General features: G+C 47.3%; 1 protein-coding gene across 1 annotated transcript in view; it reads right to left on the bottom strand.

Moving 5' to 3' along the window:
• The window catches only part of LOC129844935 (glutamate receptor 3-like), a gene marked incomplete at its 5' end in the record, with an annotated part of 192,983 nt that overhangs the window by 48,267 nt on the left and 125,612 nt on the right, over positions 1–19,104 (bottom strand). Inside the window, 2 exons of the mRNA XM_055913100.1 lie at positions 432–638; positions 6,870–6,980. Of these exons, the coding sequence (XP_055769075.1) occupies positions 432–638; positions 6,870–6,980 (318 nt within the window). The remainder of the gene's footprint in view (positions 1–431; positions 639–6,869; positions 6,981–19,104) is intronic.

Raw genomic sequence — 19,104 nt, 5'->3', positions numbered from 1 at the left:
CCCTATGGATCCTGGTCAAAAGTAGTGCACTATATAGAGCCCTATGGATCCTGGTCAAAAGTAGTGCACTATATAGAGCCCTATGGATCCTGGTCAAAAATAGTGCACTATATAGAGCCCTATGGATCCTGGTCAAAAGTAGTGCACTATATAGAGCCCTATGGATCCTGGTCAAAAATAGTGCACTATATAGAGCCCTATGGATCCTGGTCAAAAATAGTGCACTATATAGAGCCCTATGGATCCTGGTCAAAAGTAGTGCACTATATAGAGCCCTATGGATCCTGGTCAAAAATAGTGCACTATATAGAGCCCTAATGATCCTGGTCAAAAATAGTGCACTATATAGGGAATGAAGTGCTATTTGGGACCCATTCTTCGGTGATGTAACAATGAACATCAGTGAGAGACTTAGAGATGACTCCACTCACCCCATAGACCAGTTCCCCCACCATCCCGTTCCACGTCTTGGTGTCTGGATCCCGCGCACCGTACTTCCCGTCTGCTACTACTGACAGTTTGTATCTTATCCCCACATGTTTTGCAATTTCGGCCGCTAAATCGACACAGTAGCCTTCATATCTGTCATTCCCCTCCAGATTCATCTGGTGTTTCTTGTACATCACATAAGGGGCTTCCTGTTAACAGTCAGATCACACGCTGGTTTATTGTCACACACACACACACACACACACACACACACACACACACACACACACACACACACACACACACACACACACACACACACACACACACACACACACACACACACACACACACACACACACACAGTAGCTTCAACCAGTAGTCTCATGCAGCCAGGCATGTACTGATGATACACCACAGATGAAATACATGTTGATAACAGCAGGATGACAAACCAGGTAGGTGTTTTACCAAGCTGTGGTGGCCAGCGGACCCCCAGCCCTAAATCACTCAGCCTCCTGTCTCTTAGCCCTGGGGAACGGTTGTGTGTGTGTGTGTGTGTGTGTGTGTGTGTGTGTGTGTGTGTGTGTGTGTGTGTGTGTGCGTGCGTGCGTGTGACAAACTACCAGTCGAAGAGGACCACATGCTTCTCACAGTGTCTTGCTAGAGCTACAATATGCCATAGTTAGAGGTTTGTGGACTTCAACAGGAGCTGGGTGTGTTGGTAGGCTGGGAGTGGGTTAGCTCACAGTGGGATGGGGGTGTTGGTAGGCTGCGAGTGGGTTAGCTCACAGTGGGATGGGGGTGTTGGTAGGCTGGGAGTGGGTTAGCTCACAGTGGGATGGGGGTGTTGGTAGGCTGGGAGTGGGTTAGCTCACAGTGGGATGGGCGTGGAGGTAGGCTGGGAGTGGGTTAGCTCACAGTGGGATGGGGGTGTTGGTAGGCTGGGAGTGGGTTAGCTCACAGTGGGATGGGGGTGGAGGTAGGCTGGGAGTGGGTTAGCTCACAGTGGGATGGGGGTGTTGGTAGGCTGGGAGTGGGTTAGCTCACAGTGGGATGGGGGTGGAGGTAGGCTGGGAGTGGGTTAGCTCACAGTGGGATGGGCGTGGAGGTAGGCTGGGAGTGGGTTAGCTCACAGTGGGATGGGGGTGTTGGTAGGCTGGGAGTGGGTTAGCTCACAGTGGGATGGGCGTGGAGGTAGGCTGGGAGTGGGTTAGCTCACAGTGGGATGGGGGTGTTGGTAGGCTGGGAGTGGGTTAGCTCACAGTGGGATGGGGGTGTTGGTAGGCTGGGAGTGGGTTAGCTCACAGTGGGATGGGGGTGTTGGTAGGCTGGGAGTGGGTTAGCTCACAGTGGGATGGGGGTGTTGGTAGGCTGGGAGTGGGTTAGCTCACAGTGGGATGGGCGTGGAGGTAGGCTGGGAGTGGGTTAGCTCACAGTGGGATGGGGGTGTTGGTAGGCTGGGAGTGGGTTAGCTCACAGTGGGATGGGGGTGTTGGTAGGCTGGGAGTGGGTTAGCTCACAGTGGGATGGGGGTGGAGGTAGGCTGGGAGTGGGTTAGCTCACAGTGGGATGGGGGTGTTGGTAGGCTGGGAGTGGGTTAGCTCACAGTGGGATGAGGGTGGAGGTTCATAAAGTAAATGGCCGTGACCTGGAGAGGGAAGTGACTACATTGATATCTCAACATAATCATCAACAAGCACATTGCACCAATCAATGAGCAAAGGGGGAAGCCTTTGGTAATAGTCATTGCAACAAAAAAAAAACTAAAAGAAAAAAGGGAGACATTTTCATTATAATCCCAAAATGCAAATAAAAAATGTATCTTATAAGTAAAATAAATAAATATTTAAAAGACGAACACCGCCAGCAGAGCGGAGCGTGCTTTTAACGCCACCATTTTCAAACACTGGAGGTGGTACAGCTTGTTGTTATGGTTTCATCATTACCCAACAAAAGAAGAGCTGCTGCTCACACAGAGCGGGCGACGCCATTAGAGCCAACACATAATTAGAGGGATGCAAGTGGAGAAGCAATGGCTTGTGTGTTCTGTGCTGAACATATATCCTCTTCACCCTTGCATGATTGTAAATGCCCCCCCTGAGTTAACAGAATGTTTATCTACTGATGCTGTTATCCATTCTGAAGCCTTTAAATGCTTCCTTTTGATAGAGAGAGAGAGAGAGAGAGAGAGAGAGAGAGAGAGAGAGAGAGAGAGAGAGAGAGAGAGAGAGAGAGAGAGAGAGAGAGAGAGAGAGAGAGAGAGAGAGAGAGAGAGAGAGAGAGAGAGAGAGAGAGAGAGAGAGAGAGAGAGAGAGAAAGAGAAGTGAGAGAGAGAGAGAAAGAGAAGTGAGAGAGAGAGAGAGAGAGAAGTGAGAGAGAGAGAGAGAGAGAGAGAAAGAGAAGTGAGAGAGACCTTTCAGAATATAGATTAAAGGTAATTGTGTAGGAAGGAATACTTATCCCTGAACTCTTAGGACCTTCATCACTTTTCAAATGTTTTCCTTTTCAAGAGTGTTTCTTTACTATTCAGAGGTTGTTTATAGGACAAGATCGTTACGATAGATGGCAAAGTGTCGAGGTTTTGCTTGTCTGAGGTAGAGTATCGCATGATAAGCTGTAGACCACACTATCTACCTGGAGAGTTTTCATCTGTATTTTTCATAGCGGTCTACATAATGAGCTCAATGAGCTGTATTCCACCATAAGCAAACAGGAAAACGCTCACACAGAGTGGCCGGGGACTTTAATCCCCCCGCTCCTAGTGGCCGTGGACTTTAATGCAGGGAAACTTAAATCGGTCTTACCAAATTTCTATCAGCATGTTAAATGTGCAACCAGAGGGAAAATAACTCTGGACCACATTTACTCCACACACAGATATGCATACAAAGCTCTCCCTCGCCCTCCATTTGGTAAATCTGACCATAATTCTATCCTCCTGATTCCTGCTTACAAGCTAAAATTAAAGCAGGAAGCACCAGTGACTCGATCAATAAAAAAGTGATCAGATGAAGCAGATGCTAAACTACAGGACTGTTTTGCTGGCAAAGACTGGAATATTTTCCGGGATTTCTCCGATGGCATTGGTACACCACATCAGTCATTGGCTTCATCAATAAGTGCATTGATGACGTCGCCCCCACAATGACCGTACGTACAAACCCCAAACAGAAGCCATGGCTTACAGGCAACATCCGCACTGAGCTAAAGGCTAGTACTGCGGCTTTCAAGGAGAGGGACTCTTTTTTTTTTACCTTTATTTAACTAAGCAGGTCAGTTAAGAACAAATTCTTACTTTCAATGATGGCCTAGGAACAGTGGGTTAACTGCCTTGTTCAGGGGAAGTTAACCCGGAAGCTTATAATAAATCCCGCTATACCCTCCGACCCTCCGAATGTTATTTTGCTGTTGCTCTTTAATCACTTGTTACTTTTATTTCTTATTCTTATTTGAACGACATTGTTGTTTAGGGGCTCGTAAGTAAGCATTTCACTGTATGCTCTACACTTGTTGTATTCGACGCATGTGACTAATACAATTTGATTTGATATTTACAGCCCCCTAAATATTTTTGCATTCAGGGAGGGAAAGTAAAATATAAAATAATGAGCAAATATGGTAAAATAGTAGTGTGAAAGGAATAATTCCCATTGCAGTCAACACTGCTGCCAGGAAATCGAAGCAAAACTCTCTCCTTCCTGCCAAAACAACCCACTGGAAGCTATACACAGAACCAGCCCTCAGAGGAACAAAACAAAATGGATTCAATATATATACATATATATATATTCAACACAGAACCAGCCCTCAGAGGAACAAAACAAAATATATTCAATAAATATATATTCAACACAGAACCAGCCCTCAGAAGAACAAAAGAAAATAGATTAAAAAAAAGAATATATATATATATATATATATATATATATATATATATATACAGTGCATTCGGAAAGTATTCAGACCGCTTGACTTTTTCCACATGTTGTTATGTTGCATCTCTTAGGTTCTAAATGAACATATTAAAACTCCTGGATGCTTAGCAAAGCTCAAACCAATTTTATTCAACCCACTGGGTCAATACAGCTTCAGAAGACAAAAATATATATTCACACAAGCACTGATATTTGACCCTTTCTCCTATGCATCTCTGTCACTAGACAGAACCTTAGTGATAGCTGTTCTTCCTCACTGAATCTAACCTGACCTCTGCCCCAAAGTGCCAACTCCTCCCCAACTCACGGCTGTCATATAGACTCGTAACAGACGGTGTCTTGTTTCGTCCCATAGGATCCCTGATGGCAAACAATGATATACCCGGACAGGATGTAAACGTTACACGTTCCTCTCTCTCCCTCAGTGACATGAATAAGTATATTTCATACATTCAGAACCCAACACTGTCTTATTCTAAAATGGATACAATTGTTTTTTTTACCCTCATCACAATACCCCAGAATGACAAAGCAAAAACAGGTTTTTAGAAATGTTTGCAAAAATAAATAAAAATTGTAATATTACATTTACGTAAGTATTCAGACCCTTTACTCAGTACTTTGTTGAAGCACCTTTGGCAGCGATTACAGCCTCAAGTCTTCTTGGGAATGACGCTACAAGCTTGGCACACTTGTATTTGAGGAGTTTCTCCCATTCTTCTCTGCAGAACCTCTCGACCTGTCAGGTTGGATGGGGAGCATTGCTACACAGCTATTTTCAGGTCTCTCCAGAGATGTTTGATCAGGTTCAAGTCCTGTCTCTAGCTGTTTTGGCTGTGTGCTTAGGCTTGTTGTCCTGTTGGAATGTGAACCTTTGTCCCAGTCTGAGGTCTGACTACTCTGGATCAGGTTTTCATCAAGGATCTCTCTGTACTTTGCTCCATTCATCTTTCCCTTGATCCTGACTAATCTCCCAGTCCCGGCCGCTGAAAAACATCCCCACAGCATGATGCTGCCACCACCATGCTTCACCATAGGAATGGTGCCAGGTTTCCTCCAGACGTGACGCTTGGCATTCAGGCCAAAGAGTTCCATCTTGGTTTCATCAGACCAGAAAATCTTGTTTCTCATGATCTGAGAGTCCTTTAGGTTCCTTTTGGTAAACTCCAAGCAGGCTGTCATGTGCCTTTTACTGAGGAGTGGGTTCCATCTGGCCACTCTACCATAAAGGCCTGATTGGTGGAGTGCTGCAGAGATGGTTGTCTTTCTGGAATGTTCTCCAATCTCCACAGCAGAACTCTGGAGCTTTGTTAGAGTGACCATCGGGTTCTTGGTCACCTCCCTGACCAAGGCCCTCCCTCCTGATTGCTCAGTTTGGCCTGGCGGCCAGCTCTAGGAAGAGTCTTGGTGGTTCCAAACTTCTTCCATTTAAGAATGATGGAGGCCACTGTGTTCTTGCTGACCTGCAATGCTGCAGAAATGTTTTGGTACCCTTCCCCAGATCTGTGCCTCAACACAATCCTGTCTCGGAGCTTTACTGACAATTCCTTAGACCTCATGACTTGGTTTTTGCTATGACATGCCCTGTCAACTGTGGGACCTTATATAGACAGGTGTGTTCCTTTCCAAATCATGTCCAATCATTTGATTTTACCACAGGTGGATTCCAATCAAGTTGTAAAAACATCTCAAGGATGATGAATGGAAACAGAATGCACCTGAGCTCAATGTGGAGTCTCATAGCAAAGTGTCTGAATACTTATATAAAGGTAATTCTGTTTTTAATTTTAAAAAATTTTAAACAAAAAAACTATTTTCGCTCTGTCATTATGGGGTATTTGTGTGTAGATCGATGTGGAAACACATTTATTTCATTCATTTTAGAAGAAGACTGTAACATAACAAAATATGGAAAAACTCAAGGGGTCTGAATACTTTCCGAAAGCTTTGCAAATATTATCGTTCTTATCCTCTCTCAAATGTGCTGTATTTTGCTTTGTCCTTGAGAAGCCATTGCAGTATCATTAACACCACCATCATCATCATCATCATCATCATCTCCTTCTCCTATCCCAGATTGTCATTGAACCATTTACTTGATGAGGACAGACAAGACAGGTTCTACTTACGTACGGATGGTGGATGTTGGTTTGTATGTGTTTTCTATTAGATGGAGTCAACTCAACCCATTTACCCACTTACTCATGTATCATATAATACCAATATTGTGATGTCACTGCTACGACAGGCCACTGAAGTATGAGAATTCTAAATGCTTTGTCACCCACACGGATACAGTTGAAACACTCTCTTCTCCTTACAGAGGGATCGACTGTTTCAACGTGTAGTGAGTGGATGCAAGGCAAACACAAAAAAGATGTGGTTCTGCCCAGCCCAGGACAGACTGTATCAACCGGTTAGGCATCAACACCGTCGCCCACGGCCCTGACTGGCAGAATACGTTGTGGTGAACACATTTCAAAGTTGCCATGGAAAGTGTACCATAATAGTAGTGACCACAATCGTTCGGTTTTCCACAGAAGAAGACTCGTTGGCGACCACCTGTTGTTCTAACACATTTACTAATCGCTGGTACTCGTTCCAGTAGCCAATCTGAAACAGAGAAAACACAGGTTAGCATAGCAACCATAGAATTAGATTGAATTCTATTATTCACATTCTATTTCTGTTAGCAACATACCCTTTGTCCGACCGACCGCCCCCACCCCCCTTCTCCCCCCACTATCAGTGTATAAACAGTCAAGTAGGAACATTTCAGAAACACATTATGAATGCTTATATGTGCTTATAGCAGGTAAAAGCACAAACCTATTCACTTTAGGAAGTGTTCAATTTACCCACTAATAAAATCAGCCTTATAGATTACTGGAGGTGATACCTAAATCTACTGTCATTCCTTATAGATTACTGGAGGTGAAGCCTAAATCTACTGTCATTCCTTATAGATTACTGGAGGTGAAGCCTAAATCTACTGTCATTCCTTATAGATTACTAGAGGTGAAGCCTAAATCTACTGTCATTCCTTATAGATTACTGGAGGTGAGGCCTAAATCTACTGTTATTCCTTATAGATTACTAGAGGTAGAGCCTAAATCTGCTGTCATTCCTTATAGATTACTGGAGGTGAAGCCTAAATCTACTGTCATTCCTTATAGAGTACTAGAGGTAGAGCCTAAATCTACTGTCATTCCTTATAGATTACTAGAGGTAGAGCCTAAATCTACTGTCATTCCTTATAGATTACTAGAGGTAGAGCCTAAATCTACTGTCATTCTTTATAGATTACTGGAGGTGAAGCCTAAATCTACTGTCATTCCTTATAGATTACTGGAGGTGAAGCCTAAATCTGCTGTCATTCCTTATAGATTACTGGAGGTAAAGCCTAAATCTACTGTCATTCCTTATAGATTACTGGAGGTGAAGCCTAAATCTACTGTCATTCCTTATAGATTACTGGAGGTGAAGCCTAAATCTACTGTCATTCCTTATAGATTACTGGAGGTGAAGCCTAAATCTACTGTCATTCCTTATAGATTACTAGAGGTGAAGCCTAAATCTACTGTCATTCCTTATAGATTACTGGAGGTGAAGCCTAAATCTACTGTCATTCCTTATAGATTACTGGAGGTGAAGCCTAAATCTACTGTCATTCCTTATAGATTACTGGAGGTGAAGCCTAAATCTACTGTCATTTCTTATAGATTACTGGAGGTGAAGCCTAAATCTACTGTCATTCCTTATAGATTACTGGAGGTGAAGCCTAAATCTACTGTCATTCCTTATAGATTACTGGAGGTGAAGCCTAAATCTACTGTCATTCCTTATAGATTACTGGAGGTGAAGCCTTAATTAATCTGCTGTCATTCCTTATAGATTACTGGAGGTAAAGCCTTAATCTACTGTCATTCCTTATAGATTACTGGAGGTGAAGCATAAATCTACTGTTATTCCTTATAGATTACTGGAGGTGAAGCCTAAATCTACTGTCATTCCTTATAGATTACTGGAGGTGAAGCCTAAATCTACTGTCATTTCTTATAGATTACTGGAGGTGAAGCCTAAATCTACTGTCATTCCTTATAGATAACTGGAGGTGAAGCCTAAATCTACTGTCATTCCTTATAGATTACTGGAGGTGAAGCCTTAATCTACTGTCATTCCTTATAGATTACTGGAGGTGAAGCATAAATCTACTGTTATTCCTTATAGATTACTGGAGGTGAAGCCTAAATCTACTGTCATTCCTTATAGATTACTGGAGGTGAAGCCTAAATCTACTGTAATTTCTTATAGATTACTGGAGGTGAAGCATAAATCTACTGTCATTCCTTATAGATTACTGGAGGTGAAGACTTAATCTACTGTCATTTCTTATAGATTACTGGAGGTGAAGCCTAAATCTACTGTTATTCCTTATAGATTACTGGAGGTGAAGCCTAAATCTACTGTCATTCCTTATAGATTACTGGAGGTGAAGCCTAAATCTACTGTCATTCCTTATAGATTACTGGAGGTGAAGCCTAAATCTACTGTCATTCCTTATAGATTACTGGAGGTGAAGCCTAAATCTACTGTCATTCCTTATAGATTACTAGAGGTGAAGCCTAAATCTACTGTCATTCCTTATAGATTACTGGAGGTGAAGCCTAAATCTACTGTCATTCCTTATAGATTACTGGAGGTGAAGCCTAAATCTACTGTCATTCCTTATAGATTACTGGAGGTGAAGCCTAAATCTACTGTCATTTCTTATAGATTACTGGAGGTGAAGCCTAAATCTACTGTCATTCCTTATAGATTACTGGAGGTGAAGCCTAAATCTACTGTCATTCCTTATAGATTACTGGAGGTGAAGCCTAAATCTACTGTCATTCCTTATAGATTACTGGAGGTGAAGCCTTAATTAATCTGCTGTCATTCCTTATAGATTACTGGAGGTGAAGCCTTAATCTACTGTCATTCCTTATAGATTACTGGAGGTGAAGCATAAATCTACTGTTATTCCTTATAGATTACTGGAGGTGAAGCCTAAATCTACTGTCATTCCTTATAGATTACTGGAGGTGAAGCCTAAATCTACTGTCATTTCTTATAGATTACTGGAGGTGAAGCCTAAATCTACTGTCATTCCTTATAGATAACTGGAGGTGAAGCCTAAATCTACTGTCATTCCTTATAGATTACTGGAGGTGAAGCCTTAATCTACTGTCATTCCTTATAGATTACTGGAGGTGAAGCATAAATCTACTGTTATTCCTTATAGATTACTGGAGGTGAAGCCTAAATCTACTGTCATTCCTTATAGATTACTGGAGGTGAAGCCTAAATCTACTGTAATTTCTTATAGATTACTGGAGGTGAAGCATAAATCTACTGTCATTCCTTATAGATTACTGGAGGTGAAGACTTAATCTACTGTCATTTCTTATAGATTACTGGAGGTGAAGCCTAAATCTACTGTTATTCCTTATAGATTACTGGAGGTGAAGCCTAAATCTACTGTTATTCCTTATAGATTACTGGAGGTGAATCCTAAATCTGTCATTCCTTATAGATTACTAGAGGTGAAGCCTAAATCTGTCATTCCTTATAGATTACTAGAGGTGAAGCCTAAATCTGCTGTTATTCCTTATAGATTACTAGAGGTGAAGCCTAAATCTACTGTCATTCCTTATAGATTACTGGAGGTGAAGCCTAAATCTACTGTCATTCCTTATAGATTACTAGAGGTGAAGCCTAAATCTACTGCCATTCCTTATAGATTACTGGAGGTGAAGCCTAAATCTACTGTCATTCCTCTGGTGTAGCAGAGTAGCAGACAGCAGGTCTAATTTAAAGCCTCCCACATCCAGCTACCTGGGTTTAGGGTAAAGAACTGGGTTATGTGAACTGCATAAACACTCAGAAATGAGTCATAATATTCCAGGTCTGCGCAGGCGTTTCTCTGCACCACAGGTGGACTATCTTAATTTGATCCATCTGATGTCGCAGATCATTTTCCTAGACAGCCGGAAATGAAAATGTTTGTGTATTCAAGGTTTAAAAAGGATTCCACAGTTTGTAATTTCCACTTTAAAATATCAGACATGATTTATTCTAACAAAAATGTATCATCACCTACTGTATAAAAAAACTTTAATTATGATCTACATAATAATTCACATTTGTTGTTGCTGCAGGATTATTTTCCTGCTGTAGCAAACTGTCACACCTTCAGTTCCTACATCTGTATACCACTGCAGCTATATACTATAGTGATGATTCTAAGTCAACACGATGTTTTGAAGCGTTCTCAGTGCTATCTGCCAATGCAGATCTATCTATGACCCTGCTTAAGTGAAACCAATGTTACCTGTCACTGCAGTTATCTTATGTCCTATTCTGCTATACCACTGCTAATTATTTATTATTCAGTCATCTGCATTATCTCTATGTGGACCATGTTATGTTACATAAGTGGCTCCTCCCGGATCCTTGCAGAGTGGTTGACCCACAGACATCCTATTAAATGACTGTCCATATGTCCTTCTACGGGTTCACCACGCCTGTCTGACTATAGTTGGGATTATAAAATACTACTTTGGTGCATGGGAGGACCTTGGCTTTACTTCAGGATAGGCTAGAGACACGTGATACAGGTGGGAGGCCTACTGGTTGGAGTACAGGTAGAATAAATACGGGTTGGTGTACAGGTGGGAGGCCTACTGGTTGGAGTAGATGTAGGATAAATACTGGTTGGTGTACAGGTAGGGAAGATATACTGGTTGGTGTACAGGTAGGAGACCTACTGGTTGGAGTACAGGTAGGCGATATACTGGTTGGAGTACAGGTAGGAGATATACTGGTTGGAGTACAGGTAGGAGATATACTGGTTGGTGTACAGGTAGGAGACCTACTGGTTGGAGTACAGGTAGAGATATACTGGTTGGTGTACAGGTAGGAGATATACTGGTTGGTGTTCAGGTAGGAGATATACTGGTTGGTGTTCAGGTAGGAGATATACTGGTTGGTGTACAGGTAGGAGATATACTGGTTGGTGTACAGGTAGGAGAGATACTGGTTGGTGTTCAGGTAGGAGATATACTGGTTGGTGTACAGGTAGGAGATCGTTGGTAACCAGCTGAATGGTTTTCTATTTCGTGCACTACATTTGACCAGGGCCCATAGGGTAGTGTACTGTATAGTGTAACAGGGTAGTGTATAGTGTAACAGGGTAGTGTATAGTGTAACAGGGTAGTGTATAGTGTAACAGGGTAGTGTATAGTGTAGCAGGGTAGTGTATAGATTAGCAGGGTAGTGTATAGTGTAACAGGGTAGTGTATAGTGTAACAGTGTAGTGTATAGTGTAACAGGGTAGTGTATAGTGTAACAGGGTAGTGTATAGTGTAGCAGGGTAGTGTATAGTGTAACAGGGTAGTGTATAGTGTAACAGTGTAGTGTATAGTGTAACAGGGTAGTGTATAGTGTAACAGTGTAGTGTATAGTGTAGCAGGGTAGTGTATAGTGTAACAGGGTAGTGTATAGTGTATCAGGGTAGTGTGTAGTGTAACAGTGTAGTGTATAGTGTAGCAGGGTAGTGCATAGGGTAACAGTGTAGTGTATAGTGTAGCAGGGTAGTGACAGTAAAGTCTGTGTTCGTGTATGTGTGTGTTTGTGCGTGCGTGTTTGTTCTTGTGTAGCAGGGTACTAACCTCTCTCACCACCGTCACCTGCCGTCACCCCTAATACCAGCCCACTCTTACCTCCATGACCTGTCATTGTTTGTCTGGGCCTGTCACCCCCCTCTCTCTCTCCTCTATGACCTGTCAGTGTCTGTCGGGTCCTGTCACCCCCCCGCTCTCTCCTCTATGATCTGTCAGTGTCTGTCGGGTCCTGTCACCCCCCGCTCTCTCCTCTATGATCTGTCATTGTCTGACGGGGTCCTGTCACCCCCCGCTCTCTTCTCTATGACCTGTCAGTGTCTGTCGGGTCCTGTCACCCCCCGCTCTCTCCTCTATGATCTGTCATTGTCTGACGGGTCCTGTCACCCCCCCGCTCTCTCCGCTATGACCTGTCAGTGTCTGTCGGGTCCTGTCACCCCCCCCCCCCGCTCTCTCCTCTATGACCTGTCAGTGTCTGTCGGGTCCTGTCACCCCCCCCCCGCTCTCTCCTCTATGACCTGTCAGTGTCTGTCGGGTCCTGTCACCCCCCCGCTCTCTCCTCTATGACCTGTCAGTGTCTGTCGGGTCCTGTCACCCCCCCGCTCTCTCCTCTGTGATCTGTCATTGTCTGACGGGGTCTGGGTCTTCATGGTCATGACCCAAAGGGACTCTATGTCTGTCTCTTTCTCTCTGATACTCTCTTTCTTTGTCTCCCTATCTGTATCTCTCTCTATCTCGCTGCCTCTATCTCTGTCTCTCTCGGTCTCTTTCTCCCTCTCTGTCTACCTCCCTCCCTCCCTCTCTCTCTCTTTCTGTCTGGCTGTGAGGGGTTAGACACCAGGGCTGTGGGGCGTTAATTGGGGGAGTATAGTGTCTGGAAGGCAGTCAGTCAAATCCCACGTCACATCAGAAAAGACACACACTGCTTCAGATAATGGGTATGTAAGGTTTGCAAATACAGATGTCTGTTAAAACTAAGATGTTTTAACCAGAGTTGTTTCAAATTGGACCCTTAGGGCTCATATGGCTCTAGGGCTCATAGGGCTCATAGGGCTCTAGGGTTCATATGGCTCTAGGGCTCATAGGGCTCTAGGGTTCATATGGCTCTAGGGCTCATAGGGCTCTAGGGTTCATACGGCTCTAGGGTTCATAGGGCTCATACGGCTCTAGGGTTCATACGGCTCTAGGGTTCATAGGGCTCTAGGGCTCATAGGGCTCTAGGGTTCATACGGCTCTAGGGTTCATAGGGCTCATACGGCTCTAGGGTTCATACGGCTCTAGGGTTCATAGGGCTCTAGGGCTCATAGGGCTCATAGGGCTCTAGGGTTCATATGGCTCTAGGGCTCATAGGGCTCTAGGGTTCATACGGCTCTAGGGTTCATACGGCTCTAGGGTTCATAGGGCTCATACGGCTCTAGGGTTCATACGGCTCTAGGGCTCATACGGCTCTAGGGTTCATATGGCTCTAGGGCTCATAGGGCTCTAGGGTTCATACGGCTCTAGGGCTCATACGGCTCTAGGGCTCATACGGCTCTAGGGTTCATACGGCTCTAGGGTTCATACGGCTCTAGGGCTCATACGGCTCTAGGGTTCATAGGGCTCATAGGGCTCTAGGGCTCATAGGGCTCTAGGGCTCATACGGCTCTAGGGCTCATACGGCTCTAGGGCTCATACGGCTCTAGAGTTCATAGGGCTCTAGGACTCATAGGGCTCTAGGGTTCATAGGGCTCTAGGACTCATAGGGCTCATACGGCTCTAGGGCTCATACGGCTCTAGGGCTCATACGGCTCTAGGGTTCATAGGGCTCTAGGACTCATAGGGCTCTAGGGCTCATACGGCTCTAGGGTTCATAGGGCTCATAGGGCTCTAGGGCTCATACGGCTCTAGGGCTCATACGGCTCTAGGGCTCATTCGGCTCTAGGGTTCATAGGGCTCTAGGGTTCATACGGCTCTAGGGCTCATAGGGCTCTAGGACTCATAGGGCTCTAGGGTTCATAGGCCTCTAGGGTTCATACGGCTCTAGGGCTCATACGGCTCTAGGGTTCATAGGGCTCATACGGCTCTAGGGTTCATACGGCTCTAGGGTTCATAGGGCTCTAGGGTTCATACGGCTCTAGGGTTCATAGGGCTCTAGGGTTCATAGGGCTCTAGGGTTCATACGGCACTAGGGTTCATACGGCTCTAGGGCTCATACGGCTCTAGGGCTCATACGGCTCTAGGGCTCATACGGCTCTAGGGCTCATACGGCTCTAGGGCTCATACGGCTCTAGGGCTCATACGGCTCTAGGGCTCATACGGCTCTAGGGCTCATACGGCTCTAGGGCTCATACGGCTCTAGGGCTCATAGGGCTCATACGGCTCTAGGGCTCATAGGGCTCATACGGCTCTAGGGCTCATAGGGCTCATAGGGTTCATACGGCTCTAGGGCTCATACGGCTCATAGGGCTCATACGGCTCATTGGGCTCATACGGCTCTAGGGCTCATAGGGCTCATACGGCTCTAGGGCTCATACGGCTCTAGGGCTCATAGGGCTCTCGGACTCATAGGGCTCTAGGGCTCATAGGGCTCTAGGGCTCATACGGCTCTAGGGTTCATACGGCTCTAGGGCTCATAGGGCTCTAGGGTTCATACGGCTCTAGGGCTCATACGGCTCTAGGGTTCATACGGCTCTAGGGCTCATAGGGCTCTAGGGTTCATACGGCTCTAGGGCTCATACGGCTCTAGGGTTCATATGGCTCTAGGGCTCATAGGGCTCTAGGGTTCATACGGCTCTAGGGCTCATACGGCTCTAGGGCTCATACGGCTCTAGGGCTCATACGGCTCTAGGGCTCATACGGCTATAGGGTTCATAGGGCTCTAGGACTCATAGGGCTCTAGGGCTCATAGGGCTCTAGGACTCATAGGGCTCATACGGCTCTAGGGCTCATACGGCTCTAGGGTTCATAGGGCTCTAGGGCTCATACGGCTCTAGGGTTCATAGGGCTCATAGGGCTCTAGGGCTCATAGGGCTCTAGGGCTCATACGGCTCTAGGGCTCATTCGGCTCTAGGGTTCATAGGGCTCTAGGGTTCATACGGCTCTAGGGCTCATACGGCTCTAGGGTTCATAGGGCTCATACGGCTCTAGGGTTCATACGGCTCTAGGGTTCATAGGGCTCTAGGACTCATAGGGCTCTAGGGTTCATAGGGCTCTAGGGTTCATACGGCTCTAGGGCTCATACGGCTCTAGGGTTCATAGGGCTCATACGGCTCTAGGGTTCATACGGCTCTAGGGTTCATAGGGCTCTAGGGTTCATAGGGCTCTAGGGTTCATACGGCACTAGGGTTCATACGGCTCTAGGGCTCATACGGCTCTAGGGCTCATACGGCTCTAGGGCTCATACGGCTCTAGGGCTCATACGGCTCTAGGGCTCATACGGCTCATAGGGTTCATACGGCTCATAGGGTTCATAGGGCTCATACGGCTCTAGGGCTCATACGGCTCATAGGGCTCTAGGGCTCATACGGCTCTAGGGCTCATAGGGCACATACGGCTCTAGGGCTCATACGGCTCTAGGGCTCATAGGGCTCTCGGACTCATAGGGCTCTAGGGCTCATAGGGATCTAGGGCTCATACGGCTCTAGGGTTCATAGGGCTCATACGGCTCTAGGGTTCATACGGCTCTAGGGCTCATAGGGATCTAGGGCTCATACGGCTCTAGGGTTCATAGGGCTCATACGGCTCTAGGGCTCATAGGGCTCATACGGCTCTAGGGCTCATACGGCTCTAGGGCTCATAGGGCTCATACGGCTCTAGGGTTCATACGGCTCTAGGGCTCATAGGGCTCTCGGACTCATAGGGCTCATAGGGATCTAGGGCTCATAGGGCTCTCGGACTCATAGGGCACATAGGGATCTAGGGCTCATAGGGCTCTCGGACTCATAGGGTTCATACGGCTCTAGGGCTCATACGGCTTTAGGGTTCATACGGCTCTAGGGCTCATACGGCTTTAGGGTTCATACGGCTCTAGGGCTCATACGGCTTTAGGGTTCATACGGCTCTAGGGTTCATAGGGCTCATACGGCTCATAGGGCTCTGATCAAAAGTAGTGCACTATGTGAGGAATATGGTGCCATTTGGGATGTGACCATTCTGTAGTCTCCATTGTTAAGTGCGAAGAGGATACTTTTTGAGAATGTCAGGAGAGTTTTGATGGAGATATTCTCATCTTCTCTTGTGAGTACTAGATATGATTGTTTCAACAGTCAGAGAGCCTGTAGTGTAGATACCAGATTGATTCTATAGGAGCTCGGGAGTTTCAGTAGGGAGCTGAGTTGGTGCTGTTGGGCTTGTAGCAGTCATCACTCTGAGTGCAGCTACACAACCTGGAGGAAAGCAATCAGTCTCTCTGGTCTCTACTAACTATCCTGACGGGCTGATGTCTGGATCTCTGTCTGAAGAAGCTTCACTCCAACCCACTCAAATGACCGCTATGGAAACAAGCCTTTGTGCTTTATTTTTTTTTTTTATCCTCGATAATTCATAATGTAGGTATGGTCTCCAGTTGGAGCAGTCTACAACATTGAAATATCAACCAATCAAACACCCACACTGTCACATTCTGACCATAGTTCTTGTGTGTTTTGCTTGTTTTAGTGTTGGTCAGGACGTGAGCTGGGTGGGCATTCTATGTTGTGTGTCTAGTTTGTCTGTTTCTATGTTTGGCCTAATATGGTTCTCAATCAAAGGCAGGTGTTTTGTGTTGTCTCTGATTGGGAATCATATATAGGTGGCTTGTTTTGTGTTGGGGTTTGTGGGTGGTTGTTTCCTGTCTCTGTGTTTTCTCTGCACCAGCTAGGACTGTATCGGTTTGCCACATTTAGTTATTTTTGTATCGTTGTAAGTGTTCACAGTTCGTATTATTAAATATGTTGAGCACCAACTACGCTGCGTCTTGGTCCGATCGCTGCTACACCTCCTCTTCAGACGCATAGGAGGAAGGCTGCCGTTACAGAACCACCCACCAATCTCGGACCAAGCAGCGTAGCAACGGGCAGCAGCGGCACCAGCAGCAGCAGCGGTACCAGGAGGAATTGACTTGGAAAGAGGTGTTGGACGGAAAGGGTTGCTACACATGGGAGGAGATCCTGGCTGGTAAGGATCGCCTTCCATGCGAACAGGTGGAGGCAGCTAGGAGAGCGGAAGCAGCCGCGAAGGGGAACCGGTGTTATGAGGGAACACGGCTGGCCAGGAAGCCCGAGAAGAAACCCCAAAAATGTATTGGGGGGGGGCAAAAGGGGAGTGTGGCGAAGTCAGGTAGGAGACCTGCGCCAACTTCCCGGGCTTGCCGTGGAGAGCGAGAGTACAGGCAGACACCGTGTTGTGCGGAAAGGCGCACGGTGTCTCCTGTACGTGTGTATAGCCCGGTGCGGTACATCCCAGCTCCACGTATCGGCCGGGCTAGAGTGGGCATCGAGCCAGGTCCCATGAAGCCGGCTCAACATATCTGGTCTCCAGTACGTCTCCTCGGGCCGGTGTACATGGCACCAGCCTTACGCATGGTGTCCCCGGTTTGCCAGCACAGCCCAGTGCAGGCTATTCCACCTCGCCGCACTGGCCTGGCTACGGGGAGCATTAAACCAGGTAAGGTTGGGCAGGCTCGGTGCTTAAGAGCTCCTGTACGCCTTCACGGTCCGGTATATCCGGCGCCACCTCCTCGCCCCAGCCCAGTAACACCAGTGCCTACACCACGCACCAGGCTTCCTGTGCCTCTCCAGAACTCTGTTCCTCCTCCACGCACTCTCCATGTGGTGCGTGTCTCCAGCCCGGTACCACCAGTTCCGGCACCACGCACCAAGCTTACTGTGCATATCCAGAGCCCTGTACGCACTGTTCCTTCTCCCCGCACTCGCCCTGAGGTGCTGAGCCATCCGACTGCCCAGCGCCGTCTGAGCCGCCCGTCTGTCCCGAGCCGTCAGAGCCGCCCGTCTGTCCCGAGCCGTCAGAGCCGCCCGTCTGTCCCGAGCCGTCAGAGCCGCCCGTCTGTCCCGAGCCGTCAGAGCCGCCCTTCTGCCCCGAGCCGTCAGAGCCACCCGTCTGTCCCGAGCCGTCAGAGCCGCCCGTCTGTCCCGAGCCGTCAGAGCCGCCCGTCTGTCCCGAGCCATTACAGCCGTCCGTCAGTCAGGAGCTGCCAGAGCCGCCAGCCAGTCAGGAGCTGCCAGAGCCGCCAGCCAGTCAGGAGCTGCCAGAGCCGCCAGCCAGTCAGGAGCTGCCAGAGCCGCCAGCCAGTCAGGAGCTGCCAGAGCCGCCAGCCAGTCAGGAGCTGCCAGAGCCGCCAGCCAGTCAGGAGCTGCCAGAGCCGCCAGCCAGTCATGAGCTGCCAGAGCCGCCAGCCAGTCATGAGCTGCCCTCCAGTCATGAGCTGCCCTCCAGTCATGAGCTGCCCTCCAGTCATGAGCTGCCCTCCAGTCATGAGCTGCCCTCCAGTCATGAGCTGCCCTCCAGTCATGAGCTGCCCTCCAGTCATGAGCTGCCCTCCAGTCCGGAGCTGCCATTCAGTCCGGAGCTGCCATTCAGTCCGGAGCTGCCATTCAGTCCGGAGCTGCCATTCAGTCCGGAGCTGCCATTCAGTCCGGAGCTGCCATTCAGTCCGGAGCTGCCATTCTGTCCGGAGCTACCTCTCTGTCCGGAGCTACCTCTCTGTCCGGAGCTACCTCTCTGTCCGGAGCTACCTCTCTGTCCGGAGCTACCTCTCTGTCCGGAGCTACCTCTCTGTCCGGAGCTGTCTCCTCAGTCTGATGGGGCCCTTTGTGAGGGTTCCTAGGCCAAGGTCGGCGGCGAGGGTCGCCACTCAAAGGACGCTAAGGAGGGGGACAAAGACAATGGTGGAGTGGTGTCCTCGTCCAGCGCCGGAGCCGCCACCGCAGACAGATGCCCACCCAGACCCTCCCCTAGAGTTTTAGGGGGTGCGTTCGGAGTCCACACCTCAGGAGTGGGGTACTGTCACGTTCTGACCATAGTTCTTGTGTGTTTTGCTTGTTTAAGTGTTGGTCAGGACGTGAGCTGGGTGGGCATTCTATGTTGTGTGTCTAGTTTGT

This window comes from Salvelinus fontinalis, unplaced genomic scaffold, assembly GCF_029448725.1.
Source record: "Salvelinus fontinalis isolate EN_2023a unplaced genomic scaffold, ASM2944872v1 scaffold_0255, whole genome shotgun sequence".
Taxonomy (NCBI): Eukaryota; Metazoa; Chordata; class Actinopteri; order Salmoniformes; family Salmonidae; genus Salvelinus; species Salvelinus fontinalis.
The sequence above is the reverse complement of the archived record's forward strand: the minus strand, read 5'-3'. Positions and strand labels throughout refer to the sequence as shown.